This window comes from Phoxinus phoxinus (assembly GCF_949152265.1).
Source record: "Phoxinus phoxinus genome assembly, chromosome: 5".
NCBI classification, from domain to species: domain Eukaryota; kingdom Metazoa; phylum Chordata; class Actinopteri; order Cypriniformes; family Leuciscidae; genus Phoxinus; species Phoxinus phoxinus.
In genome coordinates, this window is record NC_136880.1 from 35,686,580 (window position 1) to 35,702,995 (window position 16,416).

At 38.2% G+C, this 16,416-nt stretch overlaps 1 protein-coding gene across 3 annotated transcripts in view; it reads left to right on the forward strand.

The window, feature by feature from the left end:
* The window catches only part of nrp1b (neuropilin 1b), a 44,839-nt gene extending 31,729 nt beyond the window's left edge, over positions 1 to 13,110 (forward strand). For all 3 annotated transcript variants that reach the window (XM_079611630.1, XM_079611629.1, XM_079611628.1), the window contains 12 exons: positions 1,072 to 1,235; positions 6,401 to 6,556; positions 7,197 to 7,341; positions 7,685 to 8,016; positions 8,121 to 8,265; positions 8,390 to 8,557; positions 9,377 to 9,421; positions 10,609 to 10,755; positions 10,871 to 11,220; positions 11,298 to 11,394; positions 11,731 to 11,775; positions 12,402 to 13,110. In XM_079611630.1, coding sequence (XP_079467756.1) covers positions 1,072 to 1,235; positions 6,401 to 6,556; positions 7,197 to 7,341; positions 7,685 to 8,016; positions 8,121 to 8,265; positions 8,390 to 8,557; positions 9,377 to 9,421; positions 10,609 to 10,755; positions 10,871 to 11,220; positions 11,298 to 11,394; positions 11,731 to 11,775; positions 12,402 to 12,670 — 2,063 coding nt within the window. In that variant the 3' untranslated portion in view covers positions 12,671 to 13,110. The remainder of the gene's footprint in view (positions 1 to 1,071; positions 1,236 to 6,400; positions 6,557 to 7,196; positions 7,342 to 7,684; positions 8,017 to 8,120; positions 8,266 to 8,389; positions 8,558 to 9,376; positions 9,422 to 10,608; positions 10,756 to 10,870; positions 11,221 to 11,297; positions 11,395 to 11,730; positions 11,776 to 12,401) is intronic.
* Positions 13,111 to 16,416: the final 3,306 nt, after the last annotated feature.

Below are 16,416 nucleotides of genomic sequence, written 5' to 3' on the forward strand. Positions count from 1 at the left end.
GAATATACGTCACAATAGGGAAGAAAGATCTCAACTTCTGTGCCATGCCGATTTTAAAAGGAAAATGAAGCTTAAAAGGAAATCTTTAATTTCATTTCAAATTAAAATAATTGTGGGAAATCTAGCTAGAAGTTAAATAGTATTTATTACCTTGCCATGTTGTGTATAAGCGCATGCTAAAACCCAAAATTTGGGTTCAAAAATGGTGTGAAAAGCCAGGGTTTTGTATAACCAGAATCTCTTTTAGGACTCTTTTTTTCATTTTTTTCAAATAACATGAAATTAAAATGTTCATTGCAGGACAGATTTGCTACACATTTTAATATAGTTAAAACATTCTATTTTTTATATAGTTTTTATTTATTTATCTCTGGTCAATGTAAAGATGAGAATGACATGAGAACTGCTGATATTTCTCTGGCTCTCAGCTCACTCAGTCTGGGGGCTTTTATTAAACCCATCTATCATGTTTTCGGAGAGTCCCACACTAACTGAGACTGTTAGCAATAATGTGGCAATAATGTGCTTGATGGCACTGAGGAAACACCCATGATCCATTGAGACCTGAACCCAGCTCAGATTCACTTCACAACACTGTGTGTGTGTGTGCTTTCAGTTCAGTGTAATAAAGTGCAAAGAGGTTGTCCGTTTATAATTCATCTTCATCACACGGCCACACAGGGCAGGAGGGTCACATGGGTCACTACATCTGAGGCCAAACATGAAAGGCTAATATTAACTTCCTATTGTGAGAAGAGAGCAAATCCGACACACTCTCTCACTCTCTCTCTCTCTCTCTCTCTCTCTCTCTCTCTCTCTCTCTCTCTCTCTCTCTCTCTCTCTCTCTCTCTCACACACACAGACATTGATATTTACTAACAAAATATTTACTAAACCTAAAAATTCTGATAGTATCAGATTTAAAATAAATGATCAGATGGTGTGGTCCACTTCAAATTTCCTCAAAAGTCAGTTAAAAGTTTATGATTTGCTGTTTATAACTGCAAAAACACGACACTGCTGCTCACAGTACATATTTATGTATGTGTGTGTGTGTGTGTGTGAGTGTAGGTGAGTGCATGTCTCCTTTAGGGATGGAAAGCGGTGAAATCACAGAAGACATGATAACTGCATCATCACAGTATAACCCCAGCTGGTCTCCACTGCGCTCCAGACTGCATTACCCCGACAACGGCTGGACGCCATCGGAGGATTCTGCTCGGGAGTGGATACAGGTACAAACACACACACATTCTCAAATTTTATAGGGTAAGACTGTTTCACTTTACCAGACAAGACATGACCTTTACACGTGAAAAGTCACACATGCACTCTCGGAAGTGGACATAGACAAAATATTTAAAAAATAATTGAAAAGTTACATAAGAGGGTGAAAACTGTGCTTGCTGGTCTTGAGTGTGTACTTGCGTTTGACCTTAAAGAGTGTTCTTTAGATTTAGGGGACAGTACACCCCCCGCCAAAAACCCTGCTGTTTATTTTTGGCTTTTTAATAGATAGTAGACAGCATTTTGAAATAGAGAGGAGGAGATGGGATAGAGACATGTCATAGCCCACACTCAAACATCCATCTACAAATTGGGCATTAAATCAAAGTCAACTCTCAGTATTAATCAAAATTAATATAAAATGATATATATATATATATTATACAGACACATATTAGGCTGCATTTATTTGATCAAAAACACCATAAGAGAGTAATATTGTGAAATATTACTGCAATTTAAAATAACAGTTTCCTATTTTAATATAGTTTAAAATGTAATGTATTCTTGCGATGGGAAAACTGAATTTTCACATGATCCTTTAGAAATCATTGTAATATGCTAATTTGTTTCTCAAGAAACATTTCTAATTATTATCAATTTTGAAGACAGTTGAGATGCTTAATATTTTTGGATATGTGATCAATTTTATTCAGGATACTTTGATAAATAGAAAGTTTAAAAGAACAGCATTTATTTGGAATAGAAATATTTGATAACATTATAAACGTCTTTACTTTCTCTTTACTGTTACTTTTGATCAATCTAATGTGTCCTTGCTGAATAAAAGTAGTCATTTATTTCCAAAAAAATCGTATTGACCCCAGACTTTTGATCGGTAGTGTATATATAAATCTTTGATTTAATATACTTTATCTTGCTTTGATTTAATATCCAGTCTGATGTAAGATCTGCATTATCACTTTAGTTGGACACACTCATACATACACAAAGGGGTTTTCCTGCCTCTTTATTTCTACAATGAATTTGATTGACATGTTGTCATTCTCACAGCAGTACACGCAGGAAGGGTTTCCTCTCTGAAAGAGGACATTTTTGGAGTGCTTGCACTGACAGTAGGCCAGCGTTTCTGACGTTACCAGAAAAACACACTCACATCTGGACAACACATTTCACTCTGACTCGGATAGACAGAGAGAGAAAGAGCTCCACGTCTGAACAAGATGTTCAAGCACAGATTTCTTTTTTAGCAGCAGGAGTGAGAAGTGAATAATATTTAAAGGTCTTTGCTTTCCTTTGAGCATGAGCCTAAGATTTTGACTATTAAGTATATCAAGTTACATGTCTGATATGTAAGACTATAATTAAGTGTACATATGTGAAATATTATTATAATTTAAAATACCCGTTTTCTATTTCATATATTTTTAAAAGTAGCGTAATCTTCTGATGGCAAAGCTGAATTACTCAGTCTAATATGATGATTTGGTGCTTAAGAAACATTTCTTATTATTATCAATGTTGAAAAGTTGAGCTGCTGAATATTTTTATAACCATTATATATATAACCATTAAACATTTTTTCAGGATTCTTTGATAAATCGAAAGTAAAAAAAAAAAAACAGCAATTATTTGAAATATAAATCTTTTTGTAACAAATTTCTTTATGGTCACTTTTAATTAATTTAATTCTGAAGCAAACTATTATTAATTATTTTCTTTTTTTTAATCATACTGCCCCAAACTTTTGAACAAAGTTACATAGTTGCATAGTGCATAGTACTAAAAATGTAGTTATTTTCGGAGCTTACAGCAACTGGTCCCCAACTTTCATTGACTACGTTTACAAGCTGTTAAAATTCGGGTTATGGTCGGGTTAAGGTCACTATTCGGGTTTCTGAAACATTCGGGATAACCCGTTTACATGCGTGAGCAGAGAGAGTTACTCCTGTATACATGGAATGTGTAATCAGTCGCCAATATCCCGATGTAAACGGCGACGCACGGTTAGCGTCTGGACGTACGGACAACATTAGGACGCAATATGCGTCATTTCCGATTCTTCTTCCTGTATCCAAAGACAACAACAACAACAGCAGCAGCAGCAGCAGGCGGATAATGAATAGTTTGGGGCAGATAGCATACAAACCCTGCTTCGCGTAACATTTCGGTCACCTTCTTGTAAATCTCACTATCTCTGTACTTTCTGCCGTCAATAAAAGACATTATATTCTTGGTTTTCACCACACTAATAAAGAAATTGGTCTCCTCCTCGCTCCAAAAGTAAGGTAACCTAGACATATTCTTTCGGCCATTCGCAGAAAGAAAGAAAAAATCGAATGAGAAGAGGGTGAGAAGACAAAGGACAGAATTTTTATGTTTGGGTAAACTATACTGTTAACCTTACTACTCATCCGGGTGTCATAAGAATGTTGAATTGCTGTTTGAGTCATCACCCTGTCAGTGACAAGCACAACGGATGTGTGAATTGAGGCAAAACCGCCGTGGCAAGGGTGTCTGTGAATCTGGCAAGCAATGTCAAAGCTTTTTTCAGAAATTGCTGCTCCATTTTCCCTTAGATGGCCTCTTTCTTTCTTCTCTCAACCCATCTGTCTTCCCTGTCCAACGTCTTCATATTCCTGCCTTTGAACAAGTGATCCTTGTCCGGGGGCACTTTTGAATCAAACTATGTCTTGTCTTTTGGCCTCAGTCTGGCAACTATCCCAAGAAAGCAAAGCAACATGAGGGTCAGTAGAGCGCCGTCTTCCTTTTTCCTTATTCCTCTTCCCTTTCCTGTTTAAATTCTTTACTTCTCTCTCACACACATGCACCCACCAATATCCTGTTTTCTACAAAAAGTGACCATGTTTGTGTTAGATCCTGGCATTTGAGGGGCTCTGCTTCTGCCCTGCCATTGTTCACTCGCTAAAGGTTGTTAACACTTGTTTCAGCTTGTTAGCATGACTGGCTCCAGTTGGCAGGTCGAACGCTTCTGATACAGCACAATATTGAAAAGCAATTAGCCTCATAATACCTTCCTGTTCAGAGAGGGAGGCCGAGAGCGGGAGAGAAAGAGATGGCAGCATCTGCTCACTCAGACTTGGGTGGAAATCAGTGGGAGAGAGATGTGAACTTTTGTGCCAGGAATGCTTGTATTGAGCCAAACTCTCTCAATAGGCTATTTATGCACACTTCTGTTGCGTCAGTTGAGTTTAATTTATCTCAAGAGTCACGCACACACGCACTCGAGAGACAGACAGTAACTGACAGGCTAGATTTAATGCAGGAATTGCTCCACGACAACATGATTTGTCATCCTGGCCCTGAGCAATGTGTCGACATTTCTGGATCTGTGACCGCGTTTTAGTGTTATGTGATCATTATTACTGTAAGGGTATTGAAGGTCACTAAACCCTTAGAACAAACTTCTTGTAATTCTTGAGAAGGGAAGGAAATGGAGATTCTCGGAACATGAATATAAGACCATGATAGATGCTTCGAAAATGTTGAGTGTGTGTTTGGTTTCATTGGACAGTTATTGTTGTTGTAAGTGATTCAGATTATGACGGAGGACTGTGTTTGAGTGCCAATATGGACATGAGTGGCAAAAGTTTAGTTTCACACACTGGAAATGAGATTAGAAAGGTGCAGTTCGGTCGTTTGATTACCTGACCTAAGCTTTTTGTACAACAAGATAATAGATATAGATATAGATAATGTAGATCAAATATCAAATAAAATAAAATGAGAACTGTTTAATGTGAACGAGTGGCTGCCAAGTCTTGCCAAATGTATAAATTTGATCATTTTTGTCTAATTTGTTCAAGGTGTAGTTGAAGTCATAGTTTTACAGTGGGAACCTCATGTTTCTTCCAGCAATTTTCTGGCTGTAATTGAACTATATTTACATAGCTGCGCTTGTGCTGTACTTTACTTACACTGTGTGTGTGTGTGTGTGTGTGTGTGTGTGTGTGTGTGTGTGTGTGTGTGTGTGTGTGTGTACTTGGTATACATTACATTGTGGGAACCATAATGTCCCCACAAGGATAGTAAAACCTGAGATCACCTCCATTGTGGGGACCAGCCAGCGGTCCCCATGAGGGGAATGGGTTAATAAACATACTAAATTATATATTTTTGAAAATGTAAAAATGCAGAATGTCTCCTGTGATGGGTAGGTTTAGGGATAGGGGCAGTGTAAGGGGATAGAATATACAGTTTGTACAGTATAAAAACCATTACGCCTATGGAATGTCCTCACAAGGATAGAAATGAAAGCGTGTGTGTGTGTGTGTGTGTGTGTGTGTGTGTGTGTGTGTGTGTTTGTTGGTTTGACCTACATTATAAGGACCAAACTCCTACTGTAGTGTGTATTCATGCTTCACGCCATGCCCTCTACATTATGGGGACATGCTGATGTCCTTCTAATTCAAGGGGTAGGTTTATGGTTAGGTAATTAGCTCAGTATAATCATGTCATAATCATCATGTCATAATTATCGTAATTACAATATTTAAACTTGTCCTCATAATGATAGGAGTATCAACGTGTGTGTGTGTGTGTGTGTGTGTGTGTGTGTGTGTGTGTGTGTGTGTGTGTGTGTGTGTGTGTGTGTGTGTGTGTGTGTGTGTGTGTGTGTGTGTGTGTGTGTGTGTGTGTGTGTGTGTGTGTGTGTGTGTGTGTGTGTGTGTGTGTGTGTGTGTGTGTGTGTGTGTGTGTGTGTGTGTGTGTGTGTGTGTGTGTGTGTGTGTGTGTGTGTGTGTGTGTGTGTGTGTGTGTGTGTGCGCGCAGAGGGAATCCCAGCCATAAGCCTAAAATCCTGATTGTTTGGGATTTTAGGAATGTTGTACAATGTGCAACAAGGACGTTGATCCAGGAACATGTCCTACTTTGGTAAATCATGTTAAGCTTTTAGCCTCTCTGTCCAGACACTGCATTGCACTTCTGCTATGCAGTGAACACATCATAGATCATACTAACGGTCTGACAGTGAATCAGTGCAGTGTCTGACTGTGATTAACTCGCAGTTACATGACAACTGCTCCAACACAGAGTCCAAAACAACCCACATACATGAACACACACACACATTTATAAACACTCACTAGAGAGTAACAGCACTTCTCTTACAATCTTTTTCTGTCTCTCGCAGGTGGACTTGGGTTTCTTGCGGTACGTGACGGCCATAGGAACACAAGGTGCCATTTCAAAGGAAACAAAAAAATCCTACTACGTCAAAACATACAAGATCAATGTGAGCTCAAACGGAGAGGACTGGATAACCATAAAAGACAAAACCAAGCAGATGGTGAGTATTTATTATTGTGCTTGGTTTTCTATTTATTAATAAATTTATAGTTTTAATTCAGCAAGTGAAGTAAAGACATTTATAATGTTACAAATATATATATATCAAATAAATCTGAATTCAAACAAATATCATGGTTCCCACAAAAATATTGATAATAAGGTACTTTTTTTTTAGCACCAAATCACATATTAGAAGGATTTCTGAAGGATCATGTGACACTGACGACTGGAGTAATGATGCTGAAAATTCAGCTTTGCCATCACAGGAATAAATTACATTTTAAAATATGTTAAAATAGAAAACAGATATTTTAAGTTGTAATAATATTTCACAATATTGCTGTTCATACTGTATTTTTGAAAAAAAGAAAAAAAACTGCAGCCTTGTTGAGCATAAGATATTTTTATATAGTTTTTTATATATTTAATTTTCCTGTTTTTTATTTGATTTGATTACAAAAAGTCATATATTTTGTTTATTGTTTTTATTACTATTATTTGCCCATTTTTCTATCTTTGTTTTGTTGATTGATGATTTGGCAATATTGTGTGTAAAACGCTTTGAAATCGAACATTGGAAACAAAGCAGAGGAAACTAGGAAGGAAAGTGATGCATGTGTCATCTCTCTTTTTCTCAGGTGTTCCATGGAAATAAAAATCCCACGGATGAGGTACGCGTCAGGCTACCCAAAGCCACCCTCACCCGTTACCTACGGATACGACCTATGACCTGGGAACAGGGGATCTGCATGCGTTTCGAAGTGTACGGCTGTAAAATATCAGGTATCCCGTCACGCACATACACTTGAGTTTCAGCCATGGCATCACTATGAAATCCCAGCAGTGGTTTACAGCACTGAGTCACTCATAATTCCCCCAGATTCACTCACTCCATGTGTGATCATTACAGAATGACTCCTCTCTTTATTCACAGACACCTAATACTGACATCAAGAGGTGCCACCTGCGTGTGTGTGTGTTTATTTTAATAAATCCTCACCATTTCTGACAGCTAGAGTCAGACAGGAAGTAGCTTATATGTCCGTTTCCCATGGTTCAGAATATTGGTGCTTCTTTCATGATAATATGGTAGCTCACATTCTCTGTCTCTCTCTCCTTCTCTCAGATGCTCCATGCTCCAGTATGTTAGGGATGGTTTCGGGTCAGATTTCGGACTCTCAGATCTCAGTGTGGCCATCGGCAGAGAGGGGCTGGCTCCCTGAACAGGCCCGGCTGCTGACCGGCAGAACGGGCTGGGTGGTCGCTCACCCGCAGGGTCCCGTGAAGAACCAATCACTGGAGATAGATCTGGGGGCGCAGCGGATGGTAACGGGTCTCGTTCTGCAGGGAGGGAAATACAGAGACGTGAATATTTTCATCAAGCGCTTCAGAGTTACATACAGCACGACTGGAACAGACTGGAGTGACATACAGGAGGAGAACAGCAACAGAGTGAAGGTATTGCTTAATCATCCTTGGGGGGAAAAATGCCATTTTTTCTTTTTCTTTCATTTAACTGGACAGACACAAAACTAAAAAAATAATTATTTTCACCAATCCAGGTGTTTATGGGAAATCAGAACCATGACACACCAGAGGTGCGTACTTTTGATCCAGTGCTGATGCGTTTCCTGCGCGTGTACCCTGAGCGCGGCTCTCCTGACGGCATAGGGTTAAGGCTGGAGGTTTTAGGGTGTGACCTGCAAGGTGAGTGACACCAAACCAACCAGTCACAGAGCTCACAGCAATCCTGTTCTCAGGCTCCCTAATACATATTAAATGATGTATAACTCATGAAAGCTTCATTTACCTAATATAAATTGCTTTTCAGAGCCCACAACACCTCTTCCCCTCACCACCACCATGGAAACTACAGCAGCTACCGTCACCAGCGCTCCAGGGAATATTCCAACAAGCACCATTATTCCACCGACAGCAGAGAGTTGCGATGATGACGGCAACTGCCATAGTGAAGCAGTGACAGACTATGACACAACAGGTTAGAGACACAAACTTTACACTTATATCATTAACATCTATCATTTTTATATTTTGCTAATTATGTTGGCTAAACCATAACACTACCCCAACTCCTTAGAGAAATATTATGGTATTTTTAGATTTTAATTAAGACATTATTTTACTCTCTTTATTATGCCGTTTTCATTGTAAGGACTGTTGGGAGGTCCCAATAATGTTGGTAATTTCAGGTTTTACTATCACTGTGGGATATTTAGTTCTCCACTAGGAGAGCAAAACCCTCCAAAACATCCACACAGAGACAGACTATGACCCAAAAGGTTACAAAAACAAACACCCACACAGTAAAACACACACTAACTACGACCCAGCAGGTTACATACGCCTAGCAAAACAGTAACATGCTAAGAACCATAGGTTACACAAAAACAAAGACGTAGACTCTGTGACCTATCAGATTATCCAAACACACAAATACGCGTTTATCACCTAAAACACACACAAAGACAATGTCTCATTCATTAATAACAGCATCGTATTTAGAGCTAATCGTAGCCTATAGCTAATTCACAACACATGTATATGCACGATTTGTTCTTAACCTCGTTCTAATGTTAATGAATTTGGAGTATTGAGCGACTATGTGTTTGAAGTTAGTCATTTGCATAAAGCAGACCAAAACCATCTTCATTTAAGGGCTTTCTGCACAACAGAGACTCAACAAAACAAATACGTAAATGCACAGAATTTACAAATGGAATTAAACCAGTCTGTATTTACGGTAATAAACTCTTTAGCTTTGAATTTGATAGCACTTTCTGCCATTTGTTTTCCATAGAAACTGCAGTAGCAGAGCCATTTCTGGACATGGAAGCAGTACCTGGTGAGAAACTTCTCATGTCATTTGAACTAGTATGTTATAATGACAATTCATGTTTATTTTAGTTATCGTACTAGCATAGCACACAGATTAGCCCAAGTAGCCTGATAGCTTGGCTTTAACACTACGCATTTGCACTTACGGTACCCTACATGTATTGACAATTATTATTATTAATCAAGTGAAAGAAATGACATTATGTCCATTAATGTAATCCATTTTATAATGCACTAAATAGTGAGAAATTATATACATATTGTAAGTTAATGTAATTTGTTTATACTTCGTGTAACTGTTAACTGATGGTTGTTGGAGACCCGATTTGGAGGGAGGACCTGATTTTTCGAAACATAATCTTTGGTGTTTTCCATGTTGAGTGCACAACAAAATCTCTACTGCCCTCCAGTGTTGTGCTGCATAATTACATGAAATAATCAGCAGTTGTTTCAAACACATTGATGACAGATTGTTCTTACTGTCACCTTCAGAATGACTAAATTACACTTATGAACATCAGCACCACAGAAACACATCGGTTGTGAAAAATCGGTCTCTTCATGAGGTCTACATGTTTATCTGATTTTAAGCATTAACTTATAACGATAGATTTAGTTTGTGTGTGTGTGTGTGTGTGTGTGTGTGTGTGTGTGTGTGTGTGTGTGTGTGTGTGTGTGTGTGTGTGTGTGTGTGTGTGTGTGTGTGTGTGTGTGTTTCAATACTTAATTTAAGATATATCCTCTGAAAGCAAATTGTTAAGGTACCTATTACCTAACATGAAATATTTAAACCAGCAACACAGCAGAAAACATTGGATGTGAAAATTTCATGGTTCCTAAAAACTACCTTTCTATACAAGATCATGAGATTTACTGCAGTCAGAGTAATGGGAGAATGTGATATCTAGATGCAGTGCTGTGCAATGGTTTCTGGTGATTTAGCAGATTTTACTATAGGAACTAGAATAACTATTGTCACTTCACTCCCCTCTGAGGTGTAAGCCTATAAACATCTTGAATACATGTCCAAAGCTTTGACTAATAAGCTACTGCCAGTCCAAAAAGGATAGTGGGTGTTCAGTACGATACTGCTTTGACTAAATTAGCAAAACAACTGAAAGTGGGTTGAGTGGAAAGCAACATCAGAACGGAGGATTATAAGGTTGATTCAGTGTTGTTTGTGTTTCGGTTTAGCTTACATCTGGTTTGCCTGTGACTTTGGCTGGGCTGATAACCCTTCCTACTGTGGGTGGAGTCAAGACGGTGGCGAAGGAGCCGAATGGCATATAAACAACAACAGCAAACACGCTGATCACAAACTGCCTAATCTGGACCACACAGGTAAGAGATGGCTTAAATTTAGATGAATAAATTCCTAAATGCAAAAGATTGAGATAAAAATACTTATTTGCCACGACTGCTGAATAAACAGATGCACTCCTCTCCTCTGTTTCAGGAATGCCTCACAACTTCATTTACGCAGCTTCTAACAGAAATGCACAGATTGAGTTTGAAAGAAAAGCCGATATGGAAACAGATGAAGAGCTGGCGAGAAAAGAAAGGGTGGCGAGGCTAGCCAGTTTGCCGGTCACGGCTCCAGATTCAGATCTGTGCATGTCTTTCTGGTACCACTTCTCTGAGAAACACACGGGAACTCTGAACATCAAACAGAAGATAGAGCGAGAAGATGAGGAGGAGGAGGAGAGAGATGACTCTGAGCTTCTGATCCGCTCTGTGCGCGGACAATTCAAAAGCAGATGGAGGGAAGGAAGAGTTGTGATTCCCAGTGCCGACACACCTTATCAGGTACCGATGCCCACTTTATGAGTCAAGTATCATTATTACAGCATAATACTAATTCTCTTCCTGTGTTTGCATGGTAGGTGATCATCGAGGCCCACGTGGATCCTACAGAATCTGGTTTCATCTCACTGGATGATATAAAGATACTGGCTGAAGTGAATCCTGAGGAGTGCAAGGGTATGTTAAGCCACGCCCCTTCTGTTTAAGTCCCTCCCTTTTCTGTTCGGCCTGCTTCAGCCTGACCACCCACTTTTAAGCAACCCACTTGAGGGTGATGATTGATCATGGTTAGATTTTTATTATTGATTGAACTATCCCTTTAAGTCCCGATTTATTAATTTCCTTCATAGGCATTTTAGAAATAATTCAAACTAAGCGTTCTTACCCTTGAACCAAACCGATCAGCTCCAAGATGACACGTTTTTAACGTTTAAATATAAATTTGAACATTTATATGTTGAAGATATTCTGAATAAGAATTCATCTCCTTGATTGGATGTGTTTGTGTTTCAGACCCAGAGAATACAGAAGGTGATGAAGATGAAGTTGATGAGATCGGTAAGACCCACTGTTTATTAGAGAAACATTATAATAAAAACCCAATTTCATGAGTAAAATATTTTATTGCATGGCTCTCTACACTGCAAAAAATATATATACTTTTACTTGACAAAAAAAATTGTTTAAGATATTAAGCCAATAGCAAATTATTTTTCATGTTTTAAGCATAAACATCCCTAAAATTAGTTTTACTGATACACATTCAAACCTTAATTGCTAATAGCATAAAACAAATGATTCAAGATATATTCTCTTAAAAACAAGTTGATTTATATATATATACTATATATATAGCCTATATTTTTATTTTTTTTATTACATTATCTTGTTTCAAGGATGTTTAGATATTTTTTGAAGGAAAGACAAAAATACTAATAAATCAAGATTTTTTGTTGTTGTTGTTTGGCAGTTTTGAAATCGCCCCTGGCATTCTGCAATCAAATATTTTGGTATAATGACCACTAAACTATATAATTCCATTCCTACTTCAGGGTCCTGATCACCATTATTTCGCCATAATGACCAGCTGACTCTTATATAATATAATTGAGCTTGTTTACCTATGCAGGTCTTGACTCTCACAGTCTCTGCTTCTGTCCGTCTCTGTCTTTCTCTCTCTCCAGTGAACTGTGAGGGGTCTGATAACACCCTGTGGAGTTTTGGACGCGGCTCCATGCTGAAGAGTTTAGACCCCATCTTGATCACCATCATCGTGATGAGCGCTGTGGGAGTCCTGCTGGGCGCCGTGTGCGGGGTGCTGTTCTACTGCGCCTGCGCTCACACTACAAACAGGAACCTCTCCGCTCTGGAGAACTACAACTTTGAGCTGGTGGACGGAGTCAAACTAAAGAAAGAAAAACTTAGTGCACAGAAATCTTACACAGAGGCATGAGGAATTGCTGGACGAACCCAGGAAACATTTGCCGGACGATGTTGGAGGAACGTTTTTGGAACGTTGTTGCGACGTTTCTCAAGGTCGAGACTGAGCGTTATTCTCAGGACGTGCAGGACGAGGGACTGGCCTCTAGAGGGCGCCTTGTATAGATTGTACAGCCAGAGGATGATTGTCTACTTGTTTGTACATTTGTTGCTGGTGAAGAGACCAAGACAAAACTATGTATCCTCTCACACAGTTGGATATCTTTTTCTACAAACCCGTTTTTTCAGAGCTGTACACAACTGGGTTTTTTAGTGTTTATTGTGCTCGTTTATGTTTGGAGACGTGTTTGTTCAGTTGGTAACTCACACTTCATTCCAATGGTGCCTTTAAACGTGTTTTTGTTGCCTTTTCACACATGGACTCCTGCCCTTAGACAGACAGTCGTTTGCTCTTGAGCACAAACTGTTCACTGACACAGGCCTGACACAGGTCAGAGGTCAAGTTTTAAATACATAATGTATGGGGTGCTGCAGGGATGATGTGTTTTCATAGACCAAAAATTGTCCTGAAGACAATCGTTGCGTCCGAAATCGAATGCTTCTCTACTATATAGTACGTGAAAATCAGTACGCCAACAGAGTAGCATTTCCAAATTCATAGTATTCGAAAAACTGTACTCGAAAAGTACCCGGATGACCTACTACTTCCAGCGAGATACTGAACTGCGCATTCGATATACATGTTACTATCCTATGAGGCCATCGGAGATGAATTATGAATAGAAGTGAAGTGACACAACTGACGCTGGTATCACGTGACAGGAACAACGAGGCGGATGTAGTACGTCCCAATTTCATTCATACTACCCATACAAAATAGAACATACTATTTTTATGGTCGTAAAGTAAGTTCAAATTCAAACGTAGTACCTAAATACGTAAAATAGTAGGTACCTAAATAGTCATTTCGGATGCAGCTTAATGGTGTTTTTTAAATGGTTTTTGGTTAAATGCTTGAAATAAGGTCTGTGGTGAACACAAGCTCAAGATGTTTGCACGTTTTATTCTACAACATAAAATGTATCAGTCTTGAAAAAGGCGGTTGCTAAAAAGTGGCTAAATGGGACTACGGTGGTTGTCGGCGACATAAAACTTCATCGTACTGAACAGGAAAACTCACCTACTCACTAGTCCACTATAATAGATCACATAGTGAACTTTTTTTTATATAATCGTGCTCTTGCAAACTATTCTAACTTTAGGGAACGTGTCTGAAAGAGTTGTTAGAAGCTTAGTGATGGTGACATTTAAGTCTTGTGACCGTGGCGTTGTTCATTAATAGCCTATGATTATTAGCCTTACCTCTAGCGATCGTATTTAAGCTTCAAAATCCATCAAATTTGTGTTCACTTGTGAATATTGTCATTATGAACAAAATGTTTAAGAATCAAAAACTTTTGCTGGTAACAGAGCTTATTTTCTACGATAATCCGAAAGCCAATGGAAAAATCCTATTGAGTTTTTGTTGAGGGAACTAGGGTGATGCTAACTTCCAAGTTGGCCTAAAAATACATCATCACTGCAGCAATATCAACAGGACGTACGCATGACGTCTATCTGTCTCAATGTTAAATAGCGAAGAGATTTTACCACTTTATTTGATCCATCCTCACTATATATTGTAAAACAACAGATCATAAGATATTTCTTGGGTCAATGCTTTTTTAAACAATGGAATAGTAATGTGGAAATCGTTATTTCTTTCAGCTTGCCCATATGACATGTCTGTAAACTTGTGTTGTCATGGTATTGAGTGACATCATATTTCAGAATGACATCACAATGTCTGCGGACCATCTGTGAAAATAGTGTCTCCTAGACTGGCCCCCTCCCGATCAGGAGACGCTCACTCTGGGAACGTCTGGGAATGGAAGCGGAGACGAAGCAAATGAAGCATCTAAGAGCGCTAATGTAGAAGCGTCTCCCTGAGGAAATTAATTATATTTGAAGGACGTGAAAGGCACAAACTGATCCGTGCTCTTAAGCATTGGCGGGACAAGAAAGACGAGATGACACAAGTGCTGACAAAGGCATCTTGGTCTATTTCACACACAATGCAGAAATGCAGTTCGTTTTCAGCAGCTTGAAGGAGCTCCCAGAAACTTTTCTCGCACTCAAATGAATCAACGTATGTCATTTTGCACTGAGAATTATATTTAATGAAAGATTTAGATAGTAATAAAAGTGGTAACTACTTTAAATTGTGAGGAGAAATACAACCGTCAGTGTTACAACTCACTTTTTTAATGCTATTTAAAAGGAAATGGTATTTTTCTTAATTGTAATAGTTGTTTTTGTGTCCAAAGGAGCTGAAGTGACACTCAACTTGCTTTTACTCTCACAAGAAAACTCAATTTCACTTGAAGTTTAGATGTTATAAAGTTCAATCTGTCTGGTGGCTCTTTTCCAATTTGCATCAACTAATTCAATTGTCAGATTTATTCAGATTTATGGATTTCTCAATGACAACAACATTCCAAAGAGCGAAGTAAATAAAGTTTTTATAAAGATTTTGTTTTAAATAACTGTCTCCATATCGGGAAACTATGTGAATTCATGTTTAAACACTGTTTAATTGCATCTTTATTTTGTTTTCTAATTACACTTAAAGGGATAGCTCACCCAAAAATATAAATTCTGTCATCATTTACTCACCCTCAAGTTGTTCCAAACCTGTATGAATGTCTTTCTACTGTTAAACACAAAAGAAGATATTTTGAAGAATGGTAGTAACCAAACAGTTGATGGACCCCATTGACTTCCATAGTATTTTATCCATTTGGAAGTCAACGTGGTCCATCAACCACTTGGAGGGTAAGTAAATGATTACATAATTTACATTTTTCTGTGAACTTTACCTTTAACATTAATGACAGCAAATACTGGCTACAAAAAAAGCAACACTAAAATTTTATAATGGGCACATTGTCAACTATATTGGGTACATTGTTGCAATAAGAACTTGGCTGTTGTTCATTGAGAATAGTCTTATCTATATCTTCATTCATATAGATTCATATCACAGTAGGCCTATCTGTTTAAGGTGTATTAGGCAGTTCATATTTCATAGGACAACTTGCCACAAACTGGTAAAGTTTTTAGTGTTGACCCTTGTCTTATGCCAGTGTGGTTTTTAATTGTGTTCACACTATGCTGGATTGTATTTCGGAGAACAGATTTCACAAAAAGCATTCAAATTGAAAAAAATTATCACTCCTGGAAAATACACATTTGAAAATACACATTTGTGCAATTGAATTTTTGTCACAAATACTTAAAATCACTTGAATATAGCCTTGTCCCGTCGTCTTCCAATTTATTTCAGACATGCTGTTTCCGCTCTTCTGCCGTTAGATGTCGCTGCTCTATAAATTAAACGGGGCTGTTGTTTATTTATTTGTTTATTTTATTCTTTATTTGACAGGGACAATTGACTGTAAAGAAATGCCCCAGAATTCGCTACAAAGCTAAATTTAATCTGCTGTCCCTGGGAAGGAGAGGACCAAATCACATTGCATGCCAAAAGATCATTACATGGGCTACGATAAAATCCCCCCCACAAATGAAAAATATATACGACATATAATCACATAACAATAAAAACTGCAATCCAAAGTAGGCTACTACCGTATCCTAATATACTACAAGACATCACACAATGTTACAAATTCATTCCCCCAAAATTAATAAATTATAAAA